Genomic DNA, 12,981 nt, shown 5'->3' on the forward strand with positions numbered 1-12,981 from the left:
TGATATAATCAAGGCCAGCTATGCACAGCTGACAGCTGAATAAAGGAAATCCTTTTACGAACATGGACTAAGCAAAAAGTCATATCTCAACCCAAAAGCATCTCTCTGCATGTCAAAGCACGCGGGTCAGGTCCCTGTGCCGCTCTGCTCGAGGTGCTGGGAGACTAACAGAGCCTGCTGCGGAGCCCAGTGTTTTCACCTGCATCCCAGCAGCTCGGATGAGCTGACAGTGAGTCAGGAACTCACAGCAGGGAATGTCACCGAGATGTGGACCTGGGGACCGGAGGTGGCTCAGAGCACTGGGAAATTCCCCTGGGCAAAGCATGATAGAGCTCCTGCAACTCCCACATCCCAACCGCGCTCAGAGCAGCGACTCCAGCTGCAGGAACACCCCGGGAATGGAGGGCTCTGACTCCAGGGACCCGCACAGAAGCTCCCTCTACCTCAGGGCTTTATTGTGGCAAGTGGCCAAAAACCGCAGCTGGCCCTTATCAGGGCAGGTGAGGTTAGCAAGCCCGCATTTTCATTATGCCCGACGTACAGTTTTGCCCGTGGTACCACTGCCGCGTCCTGAGCGCCATGGAAGGGGAAAGGCGCAATCCTCACTCGGGCTTCAGGGCTCCAGCGGTGTTTTACTTTAAACGTCAACAACAGAAGGAACAGCGTGAAACAGAAATGGGGACAGAGCAAGTCCCAGCAACTGGAAAGGAGTCCCTCTCTGCTGCATTACAGCGAGACACATCCCTTGACCTTGGCTGCGGTGGTGCGGTACGAGATGGGAAGCAGCTCACACCTCTTGTCCACCAGCAACCAGGTGCACACCAAAACGGGGTTCCCTCCTCCTCCTCCACCTGGCACCACAAGTGTCCAAGAAAGACGTGACAACTCCTTTAGAAACCCTGATCGGCCCAAGAACCACCACTGATCACCTCCTCATCGCCTCGGGGACCTCAGGGATTCCCCAAAACTAGGCTCTCCCTTGCAGGCTGAGCTGCCTTCGCCCAGATGGCTCATGGCCCTCACCTGGCGGGGCTGAGCTTCCTCTGGCAGCGGGTCATGGGCACTTCTCCCTCACATATCCACCTAATCTACCAGAAAACAATGAGAAGACAGATATAAAATGTACCCTCATGGCCATAGTGGTCTGCTCATGGTCCCAGGGACTTGTTCCTGCCTCCCCGCTCCTCCTGGCAGCTGAAGGGATATGACTGCTCATGGGGCCATGCCGCTAACCACGGCAGATTTTGCTTAAAAAAATAAAATAAAATAAATTGGGGATTTTAAAACTCCAATCAGGTCAGCAGTTCTCAGGACCTGAAATTTCTTCTGCAACGTTATGATCAGGAACCACCAGGGACTCAACCTCTCCATGAATCACCCAAAAGCGTACACCGAGAATCCGTATTTTAAACCCCCTAAAATACGCTTGGGAATCAATGCACGCCGTTTGTTGCCAGCTTACGATTAAAATGAGGAGCACATTCAAATTAAAGCAGTATACTCAAATATTTGTCAGCCACCTTTGGCGCGAGCCGCTGTCTCGTCGCTCTGACGGTCGCACCTACGGCAGCGCTGCCATCCGTGGGGCTGGGACCATCTGGTTACCCAGTGCCCGTGGAGCAACCGGCACAGCGGGATCCGGCTCCGACCCAGCATCGTGGTGCCAACACAGCACAACCTGCACTCTCAAGGCACGCAACAAAACAAACCCTTCCAAGAGACGCAGTTTAGTGGAAAATTACTCATTAAAAGAAAAAAAAAAAAAAAGCACTGTATTGACTGAGGTTATCGCACGAAATAAATCAAAGATATCTAAAGAAATAGAAGTGAAAAGGGTGTTGCAACAAGGGCACTCACCCGACACGAAGGGCTAGAGCAGAACGGGAGCGGCTATACGATAAATAGAAAGCCCCAAGAGGTAGGGGACAGGCAGATAAATATGGTCTCCTAGCAGAAAACAAGTGTTATACTGAGAAAGTTTTCAAACAAAACAATTCTACATTTGCCCAGAAACGGACACAGCTGGCATCTGTGGCACAGCTCCAACCCAGAGAACCCCAAAACTCCTGACAGGTCTCCTCTGCTGCTGTCTGCAGATCCCAAAGGTCTCTCCCACCCGGACCCCAGCCCCTCCACAGCCAGCTGGGACCACAAACACCACCGTAGCCATCTGCCGCAGTGCTCCCAGATCCTCTCTGGAAAGCCAAGCGGGTTTGTGACACCGTGGGGATGGAGAACGCCAGCTAACCCACATTTGGCTCACTCCATAGAGAAGATCTGAACAGCCTCTAAATACGCTGCACTCCAGCATTTTAATGCTAATTCTCATTTTGTAGCCAGAACAATCTCAACAAATGAAGCTGCCCACTCTTTATCTAAAGCCAGTCTAAGGAAAATGAGATGTTTGCTCCTCTTTTATTAGAAAGGAAATTAAAACAGCAACTAATAATTTAGCTGTAGGTAAACTCAAGAGGAATATCACAAAGTACTCCACAGCAATGAAGCCCTTCTCCCGGCTCCAGCTGTGAGCCCAGGACGAGTCACCCCCTGCTCTGGGAGAGCAGGGTCACAGGGACACCCCACAACAAGGTGCCCTCACAAACTCAACAGCATTAATTGCAGTTCCAAAAATACAACAGAAGACAGGCTAGTTGTTATTATTATTATAAACATTACTCTCTAAATCACTGACTCGCGCATGAGCAAGTGAGCTAGCTCTTCTTTGCTTCATATGCACGTCTCAATTACAAGGAAAACAATTTTTTTCCTCCTTGCCCGGTCTCCAAAGCCGGATCCAAGAGCCACAGGCGTGGAGAAGGGTCCTTGGGTTATGGCATTCATCAGGGGCATCAGGAATCCCAGCACACCCACTTCAGACCAGGGTTTTGAGCTTGCACCCCCATACTTCCAGCAAGGCTCCTGATCCCAGAGGTCTCTCTCTCTCCTCTGGTTCCCCTGGGCTTGGCCAGCTCCATCACGGCTGAAACACTGCTATTAAAATTCTGTTTCACAAACTGCTTTTTTTTCCAAAATAAATGCAAACAGAACCTTACCTACCCAACAGCCCCCAGGGCCCAACGAGGATGCGGGCTTAGACCTCTCTGCTACAAAATTCCCAGGGTTACGCTTCATCTCAAGGTCCGGTTTTCCCGTAAAAGCGCTTCACAACCGTACCCAGCCCCAGCTGTCATTTACATTGGTGGAGCAAGCCAAATATTACAGCAGTTACAATAACCACCGAGGCGCAGAGATCAGGAGCCAACCAATAACTCTGGGTTTAATTAATCTAAGGCAATATTGACTCACAACTCTGCTTTACCTGGTTGGATTTTTCCAGGCAAGTCACCATACAACCTGTACTCTAGACTATCCGGTGATGTTTACAGTCACAATTTTCCCTGCCACGCTTCTTGCAAAGCCTTTCGCTGGTTATTAAGGCGTTTGTATTGAAGCACAGCATCTCCCATGTATTTGGCTGTGCTTGTAACTCCGTGGAATCGTTTATAGAAAGCCAGATGCAGAGTCCCCAGCTTGATCCTCTTCCCAGTCCTGTTTTGAGATGAAGCTCGGTCACTTTGCCAAAAGGGCTGCAGAATCTGTGCTGTACAGCTGCGGTGATGCTCGTGGTCACGGGCTGCTTGCTACACCCAGCCTCGGGGGTCCCGGAGACAGGACCCTGGATGATGGCCTCTGGCAGGGAGACACGTGGTAACTGAGCAGCGAGGCCAACAGCCGGGTGCTCCGAGTCCTTTGTCACCCTCCAAAAGGACAAAGCAGCCAGACACTGAAGCATGTACAGCCAGGGCAACAGGAGACCAGAACCAGGTCTGACTCCAGCCCCTGTAGTGGGACTTTCCAACAATGACAGTCACTTCATATAACTAAAAGTTACAGTAAAATAAATGCCTCCAGTGATTGAGCTGGTCTTCGCAGAAGTATGTTTTTAGAAACTGCTATGGAGCTGGTTTGCTCAGAAACAGTAAGGCCTTCTGCTGAACGCTCATCCTGAAAACAAAAGATTTACAGTAAAAAATATACTGCAAATTAAGATGGCTTCTGCTACTTCTGAATGTCCGCCTCTGCACGAGATGTCAAGGACTTGGGTGGGATGAGATGATGCAAGACCAGCGCTGCACTGCCTGGATCATCTTAGAGTCCACCTTGCCTAGGAGGGCTACCAAGCACCGACTGTTACGATCCCAGACAAAACTTGTCTAATCACAGCAGCGCTGCAATGGCTCCGAGACCCCCGCAGACACAGGGCCAGCCTTGGAAATCCCCCCTCCTTCCCATCTCTTTTTAACAGACTGCAGGAAGATGACTCCTATCCCAAGGAAATACACAGGGAATCGGAAAGGGCATCCCAATGGGCACCCAGCACAGAGAAGCGCTGTCTTCAAGATCTACAATTACCACGTGTTGTGCAAGTCTCCTCGCTAAATCTCAGTGCATCTCCTTTCCATGAACTTGTTTAATCTCCTCTTCTATGTGTTAAAAAACCCCTGAAACTAAACCCAAAAAAACCCCAACAAAAACCCCTCCGCATTAATGATACAGGCTTTAAACTTGGTTTGCTTTTGTATGTTCGCTTTTCAAATTATTTAATGAGCTGGTGTTTTCTCATTCTCACTGCAGCCTTTAAGTGCTGCTTTCGTTATCTATTTGGAAGTTAATTCTAGCAGTTAAAAATCCTATTTTACATGTAAGTTTTGGTGCAACAAGTCCATGTGGGCACTCTGAAGCATTTCTTTAATTGCTTCTCCGAACCAAGGTCTCTTTCCAGGAATAAGCTCTGGTCAAGCCCAACAGGAAGCGGTTTCCCATACCCTGTGTAAGACTTGTCCGTGTAGCGCTATGGTATTATCAGTTCTCAGGTATTATAAAATGCTAAAGGATCACTTAGCGAAGCAGACGCAATATTAAGACAATCCCAGGCATGTTTGTATTCGCAAGGACAAACACAATTCACCTGCGCCGCGGCTCCAGCAGTCACACTGCAGGGCTTTGTCACCAGGTCACCCAGCTAACATTTCCTGGCGAGGCTGGTTTTTGCCCCTGGCTCGTAGGTTGGCGTGTACCAAAGGTGGCTCAGCGTCCAGCTCTAGGACACAAAGGCATTACCCCAAACCCCAAGTCCTCTACTTCTGGACTGTCCATGCCGGTGCTCACAGACGTCTCTGTGGGGCACAGCGCGCTGGGGATGGTGGATAGAGACACCAGTATATCCAATCGCACCACCTGCACTGCAGCTAAAAGTCACCTTTTTAGCTAAAGCAGAACTTCTCAGGCCAACACCTCTCTCAAACCAGATTTACCTTCTCATGCGAAAACGAAATGTCTGCCTACCGCCTTTTTGCTTTAGCCAACAAAGCTACATCATCATTTTTAGCTGTATGTTTATAAAATTCACATTATCAAACTCAGTGTTGCAAGATGCAGTTTCTTACCTTTCCAGCAACAAACACTTTGATTATTCCAGGTGCCAGACAGACTTTTCCAGCACCATCACAAGTTGCAGCCCAGCTCTGCCACTTATCTAAGAGCTCACTAGCCGACCATTAAATAATTCCAATTAATTGTGCTCCAATCAGTTAAAAGATTAGCTTCAGAGTACGTGCACTGTTTACACCTAGAGACTACAGGGACTCTCACCAGCCATTTCGATGGACCAAGAGAGCGCACAGTCCCCTTGCACCGCCCGAGGACAGCACGGGGACAGCTCGCATGGCACCAGACCCTTTACACGCACTTGCCTTTACAGCCGTTCGGCAGCTCCATATTCTTGCTGCCACAGAAACATTGATCGCCGTCCTACCAACTGAGACCTTTGACTTTTAGAAAGGTCTTATTTAATTATTTATCACCGGTTACTAAATAAAACATAACACCTCCTGCAGCTGGGGTATCGTCCATGTGACACACGTGGGATTTTCAGGCCAGCCAGCAGACCTTCCCCAGGAACCACGCGTGCCCACGGTTGGGAACTGGGCTGAGTTTCCTTGGGGGGTGAGGAGGGAGAAGGTGTTAATGCACATAAACTCTGAATAATTGGACAGTTTGCTGGAAAAGCAATCAAAAAGACATTAAAGGGAAGGGTCCATAATGCAGCATTGTACCCTGGGGGAAACAGAAATGATCTCAGTGATGTATATTTGGTGACAGTATTTTGCACCACTTTTCCTCACAGGGCAGCAACTTTTGGCCAAGATTCCACACATGCAACACTAATTTAAGATCACTTAAGATCATGTTATAGCTGGTTCTATTCCTGTTGTGCTTGTCAAATGCAAATTTCCATGCCATCTGTTGGCACTGCTGGTACTGTTAGCTGTAAGATGCTCAATAAAGACGCTGCAACATTTCAGGAAAAACTTTAGTCATTTCTCTGTTTTCAACGCCTGATGTCAAAGCTTTACCCTGTTTTGTTCTGCGCCCATCACACCACAGAGCTTCTGTTTTCCGAAGCGCTAAATGTTACGCTGACCAACGTTTTGGATTCAATTAGCAACATGGCAAAGACTGACATGATTTGCACCGAAACCAGGTGCAACTTCCAGCCCCAAATTGCTTTGAAGTCCTGAATCTGTGCAAAACCAGGTATTTCCATGGCAACAGCCAGGACGCCACAAGGAGAGGAAGATGACATTTTGGCAGCAGAGAGGAGAGGCTAGATGGGGAGGAGGGAGGCTCCTCTGCCATACAGATCTCGTCTCCCTGAACACGGAGAAGAAAGATGAAGGAAGGAAGAAAGCGGCATGAAACCTGTTCTGGGTACGAAAGATCCAGCCAGGGGTTTCTGGAGTACGAGAGCTCTTCTGCACACCACCGCTTTTATCTTCGAAAGGAGAGAAAATGGTCCCCAGCGATTAGTAATACTCTTTTCAGAAGAGATCGATGCAGGCAATCGAGAAATGCTGCATTAAAGCCATCTGTTTACTTTTGATATAGGAACGTTTGAAAAAGGCTGACCTGGGTGCTTGAGAGACATCAGAAGGTCCCTCTGCAAACAGCAGCTTTCATCACAAACCTGCAGCTTATCATCCTCATCTTCATTTTGCCTGAACAGTTTTGACAGCTACACAAAGGCTCTTTTTTTTTTTTTTAAATTGGCCTTGAGAACATTTAAAGCTATCAACATTAATTTTTCAACTCCTAATAACATTAAATTAATTTACAATTTTCTACCAATCCAGAATGAAATAGCTGGCATCGACACCCGCAATCTGATATTTTGGAACCGCAGGCATACATACACGCTCCAGAAAAATAAACCCAAGCTGCAAAAAATATTGCTCTTACCAGTCCCTCTGTGCTACTTAGCCACGAACGAGACAACATGGCTGCGTAGCGGGGGCACTTCATTTAAAGGGTGGGAGGAAGAGAGACTGACTGTTGTCCCTATGATACAAGATGATGGAATTAGTCAACAGCTACACAGTGACAGCCATTCAAGCTCTTAAAAAATAAACAATATACCCGATAGAAGACCACAGGACATCAGCAAGCAAGCGGGCTGTGGTCAATCAATACCGGGTTTAAAAAAAATTCTAAGAAGCAGCAAAGTGTTCAATACAAGCATAGCAGTTATTGACGAGTAAAAGACTTAAAGCTACTTGCTGAGAGGCAAGTTAAATATAAACTAAGTTGTTGCAGAAGAATAAGCAAGGCGACTGTTTACTTTCATATTCCATTCAGCTTTTCACACACCTCATTTTCCAGGCATAGTGTAGTATACAGCCTGGATTTCATGGGGAACACCTGCTTTTTGTATGCAGGTGCATACACCTGGAGGTAGTGCAATTACCTGGAGGTAGTCAAAAACATACTACAGGATTCTCCGCCGTTAAAAACGAAACTTGCAAAAGAAGGGGAGGAGCACGGGTTGCAAGAATAATATTTTTAGTTGAGAATCCAGCACCCTTATAAACCTGGATATTTCAGGCTCTGAGTTTTTAAAGCAGCTTCATTCCATCTGATACAAGCTCTAAAAAAATCAGAAAGGATTTGGTTATGCTTCTTATTCTGCGTTAACAGGAAACGGGACTCCTCAGAAAGTCATGTTTCCACTCCTTCCCTGCAGTCTGCTGACAAATAGTCCATTTTGCAGCTTTCAGGAAGAGTTTGATTTATTATAACCATATGGAGCGGAAGACGGTTGATAGCACAACTCATTTCAACCTGCAAATCTTATTAAAAATAAAAATGTATTAACAACGGCAACAACCAAATATCGAAGTCCATTTGCTCGTTGTGGTGCGTTAGGTAATTTCAGTTTACTATGTATCTACCTTGTCTAATTAGACCTTGTCTTCACAATATTTTATTCCTCTAGGATGGCAGATGTTGTGTGGCTTCCCGAGCATGATCCACGGCTGTCCCCAGTCCCAGTGGAGCTCACCTGCACTCGAGGACCTCAGCAGATCACACACAGCCATGGCGGAAGCAAAACCAGACATGGTCTAATAAAATAAGAATATGGAGCTTTGTGAAAGGTAGAAATTCCAGAAGTGGGGGGAAAAGAAAAAAAAAAGGCGATTTCTACAGTTGGCCCTTTCTGCTACTCCTTGAAGTCTGCACAAGCTCCTGACATCCCAAAGTCAGTCTAGGAGAGGAAGAAAAAACAAAAGGAAAATGGACCTAATGAGCAGGGAGCACCGAGCAGAAGAATGCCCCACCAGTTCCCAATTTCAGGGACATCACTAAATAAGAAACTACCTCACCTATGGGCTCATGTTTCCCCAGGTGTTTTTAAATCCTAACAGAGCAAAACACAGGTGGAGAGAGCGCAGAGCAGGGGTCTGACGTGGAATTCACCCACCTGTGTGGCTGTGTACAAACACCCCACCTCGCTGGACCAAAGCCCCGGCCAGGTCTCACTGCTTCCAGCAGGCACGGAGCTGGGAGAATCCCGAAGGAAAGCGCAACCACCCAGTGCCTGCATGGACAAAGAACCCACATCCTCACCAGTGTCCCAAGCAACGAGACCACCAGAAAAAAAATCTCTGCTCTGCGTCAGCACTGCCCTTGCTAAAGGGCTGCTGGAGAGATACCAGACCGTGTCAAACACCCACGTCACGGCACCGTGATGCACCGGTTGGTGGCACTTCACCAGGGCAGAAGGGCTTTCCCCATACATCACCTCTCCCCTTCAGCCTTTACTTGCATTCACCAAACCCTCATACAGTATGTTTATTCTACCAAAAGCCAGCAAAAGGGCATGTCACAACCCTCAGCTCTCTTCCCCTAGGCAGCCTAGAAGAAAGCTGCGCTTTCTTCCAGCAGGCAGCCCCTGGAGGAAGAGCAAAGGGAGAGAAGCCTGGTACTGAATGCCAGCATGGAAGATGCTCATGTGCAGTGACAGCGTGCGGAGGCCACAGCGGTCTCCAGAAGGAAGCTCCTGTCTGCCAGCTGAGCGGTTTAACCGGCACACCGATGGGCAATCCTCGCCTCCCATCCCTGTTGACGCGCAGTCTGCTGTTTCGTCTCTCTCCACTCAGGAGTCCTCACAGACAGACGGTAATAATGAGATGTCAGCTTTATCCAGGATGCTAAATAAATGTCATACCCTTTTTCTGGTTTAATAGCTGTTGCCAAGGCAACAAGTAGTATTCCTTACCACCACACCCGGCACAGGATTAAAGGTGGGAAGCGGTCTGGATGAACAGCCAAACACACTGCGCCGTCACCCTCTCCAGGCCTACCACCCACGGGTCTTGGTCACCTTGCTCCGGGCAGTGTTCCCAGCAGGGACATTCCACTTGCCAGAACCCAAAAGCTGGTTATCAAGATGCTTGTAAGACCAAAAACAAAACGTCACACATCGCACCCTCCAAAATCCCAGGAGAGGTGACCTGTGGGGACAGACCACAGGCAGGAGATGATAACAGTGATCCAGTGCTCCACCACACGGCAGAGCAAGTCCAGGATCCCCAGCAGCGGGTCCCACAACATTTAGCCACTTAAGACTCTGTAGCCACGGATGGGTGGCCCAGACGGCGCCGCTGGCCCACGCCGCCCACCTCCACGCACAAGCGACACAGGGACGACGTGGCAGAGCCGTGGGACTCTCAGCTCCCCGTCTACACCCACCAACAGCTCACTGCATTAATGCCACACGCATTATAAACGCTAAACTCCGCACAGGTAGAAGGAGCTTGAGGCAGCTCAGCATAAAACGCAGCATAAACTGACAAAGAGTTAAAGATGCCCGAGGAGAGGGACCAGAGCAGGCAGACGTAAACCGCCATCGCTTGGCACTGGCCACACAAACACACATGTGCACGTTCCCCATTTTCTTGGCCGGCTGCCGGGCTCCCCAGCCGCCGGTGAACCAAGAGGGGCTATGCTGCAACGAGGGGCCCGTCCCATCCCCGCTCCCACGGCGAGCGGCACCCCGAGTCACCCCTTTTCCCCTGCGGAAAATCCCAACTCGCGAGGGCAGCTCCGCCCAACACGAAAAGGCAATTTGCAAAAGATGCAGGACACTGGAGTGACAAAATTCGCCGGTGCTGCGGGGGCGATGCTCCTCCACCGACCCAGGAATGGGGGGCAGCCGGAGCCCACCGGAGCGGGCTGGGCTCACGCTACCACCCGCTGCCCTGCTCGGGGTTGGGGTTTTTTTTTTTTTGGGGGGGGGGGGGGGGCGGGAACTGTTAAATTCTCTGCAGCGGCACCGGCAGCAGGATGCTGCGAGCAGGCGAGCCCGGTGCTCCCCGCCGGGGAGGGTCCCGCCGCCCATCACAGGGGGTCACCGAGCCGTGACAGGGGCGAGGGGCTTCTCCCGGGAGGGGCCGCCGCCGCCGACCCGCACCCACCTCCTTCTTGACGGTGCGCAGCAGTCGCTGCCGGGTCTCCGCCTCTGTGGGGAGAAGGGGGAGAGACCCGTTAGTGCGGCCCCGGCCCCGGCCCTGCCGCCCGCCCGCCCTCCCTCCCTACCCGCCGGTGCCGCCGCCATGGCCGCTCCTCCGCTCCGCAGCGCCGGCAGACTGGCGGCGGGGCCGCCCGGCAGGGCCGGGCCGGGCCGAGCCGAACGGGCCGCACCGCCCAACCGCGCCCGCCGGGGCGGGGCCGCCGCCACCGCCTCCAATCCGAGCCCGGCGCCGGGAGGACGGGCCACCGGCAGCCCCGGCAACCGGCGGGCCTCGGGGGGTGACCCCCAACCGGGCCCCAGCCACCAAGGGGGGACGCCAGCGGGGCACGGAAGCTCGGTGGGGGGACCCCAACCGGGCCCCGGCCATGAAGGGGGGCCTCAACCGGGCACAGGCCCTCGGGGGGGTGACCCCCAACCGGGCCCTGTCCACCAAGGGGGACCCCAACCGGGCACGGACCCCCCGGTTAGGGGACACCAGCCAGGCCCCAGCCACCAAGGGGGGACCCCAACAAGGCACAGACCCTCGGGGGGGTCTGAACCAGGCCCCAACCCCCAAGGAGGGGCCTCAACCGGGCCCCAGCCATCAAAAGGGGATCCCAACTGGGCACAGACCCTCGGGGGGGGACCCCAGCCAGGCCACGGCCATCAAGGGGGGGCTGAACTGGGCAAAACCCCTCAGTGGGGAGAGCCCAACTAGGCTTGGCCCCCCTGTGGAGACCACAGCCGGGGCTCCCCACCACCAGGCACCCCCCAACTGGGACACACACCCCCCTCCTTCCCAGCCAGGCCCCAGCACACCCTGACCCCCTGGGGTGCCGGGGGATGGCGACCCGTGGGGTGGGTGACACGGGGACAGGGCCGCAGCCCTCGGTGTGCCCCCGCATGCGGGGCCGCTCTGGGGAGGGCACAGTGTCCAGCGTCATTTGGGGGTTTGGGAGCTCCATGATGTACGAAGTGACAATGTCCTGGCAGCCACACGCCATCGTGGCACGCTCCCGTGGGCTCTCCCATGCCGGGAAAGTGATAACGAGCTGAGAAGACATATTGACAGGAGACGCTTCCTATCGAAATCACCGCCCCTTCAGAGAAAGCCCTGCCTAGCAGCGCCCATTAACGTGTCTTCTGTTTGTCTCTTCCCTCGTTTGCTGTTCCAGGACATTTCCATAGAAACAGAATCCCGGCTCCTTCGCAGTCCAGTTTCCAATAACTACAAACTGCATTAGTGCGAGGGCAGCGGCGCCTGGCCACGCTGCACGCCAGCACGTGGCTGCTGGCCACCAGCATGGCCACAGCTGGTCCTCGCTGCCATCGCTTGGGAAGGGACCCAGTCCCAGCACAGTGAGCAGGGAAGGTCCCAGCATCTTGCACGTCCCCAGTCCCACCAGCCCCACGTCCCTGGGCACTGCTCCGCTGCCGCACTGGGAGCTGGGCTGCCTCTTCCACCCCCGCGCTCCATGCTGGTGCTGGGTGGCCCTGAAGACAGCAGGAACCATCCATCGCGGTGGCTGCCCTCTGACAGCCGTGCTGGGAGTCCGTCTGCCAGGAGAACAGGAGGGAGCTCTGGACTTGGGGTTAATCAGAATTCGGCCCCTTCTGTACTTTGCTGCTGGCACAGGGGCCAGGAGAATACCTGTGCCATATCCACTGTAGAGAAAACCTATTTCCTTGTATGCTATTTGCTTTTCGCTGTTTATTTGCTTGCTAAATACCCTGTTAACAGAGGTGATGGCAGAGTAAATGTTACTGAACTGCAGCAACAGGGCTGGTTTGCTTGGGTATATTTGATCGCTGATCTAGATGGATCCCAGAAAGACTCTGGGATCCGTGGGAATCCAGCCTGGGCAGCTCTGGGTGCCGCTGGTGGGGGTGACAACTCCTGCCTGCAGTCGCTGAGTGTCGGCTCGACCCTTGGGATGCCAATCTCAGCCCGGGGAGTCACCCCTGGCCTCAGGTTGGGCCCCCTGCGAGTGACACAGGACTTGGCATGCCACGTCGGTGGTCTTGCGCCTGGTTTGTCCCTGCTCTGCTCCCTGCAGTGACCAGCTGCGGACCCCCGAGGCAGCGAGCCCGGCTGCCCAGTCTCACCAGGTGGCACCATTGCATCTCTTCTG

At 52.3% G+C, this 12,981-nt stretch overlaps 1 protein-coding gene across 3 annotated transcripts in view; it reads right to left on the reverse strand.

Moving 5' to 3' along the window:
- Positions 1 to 11,039, reverse strand: part of SGSM1 (small G protein signaling modulator 1) — a 46,752-nt gene extending 35,713 nt beyond the window's left edge. For all 3 annotated transcript variants that reach the window (XM_063350627.1, XM_063350626.1, XM_063350628.1), the window contains exons 1-2: positions 10,936 to 11,039; positions 10,815 to 10,858 (exon numbers count right to left, since the gene is read on the reverse strand). In XM_063350627.1, the coding sequence (XP_063206697.1) occupies positions 10,815 to 10,858; positions 10,936 to 10,954 (63 nt within the window). In that variant the 5' untranslated portion in view covers positions 10,955 to 11,039. The remainder of the gene's footprint in view (positions 1 to 10,814; positions 10,859 to 10,935) is intronic.
- Positions 11,040 to 12,981: the final 1,942 nt, after the last annotated feature.

The sequence above is a fragment of the Chroicocephalus ridibundus genome, chromosome 13 (genome assembly GCF_963924245.1).
Source record: "Chroicocephalus ridibundus chromosome 13, bChrRid1.1, whole genome shotgun sequence".
Lineage (NCBI taxonomy): Eukaryota > Metazoa > Chordata > Aves > Charadriiformes > Laridae > Chroicocephalus > Chroicocephalus ridibundus.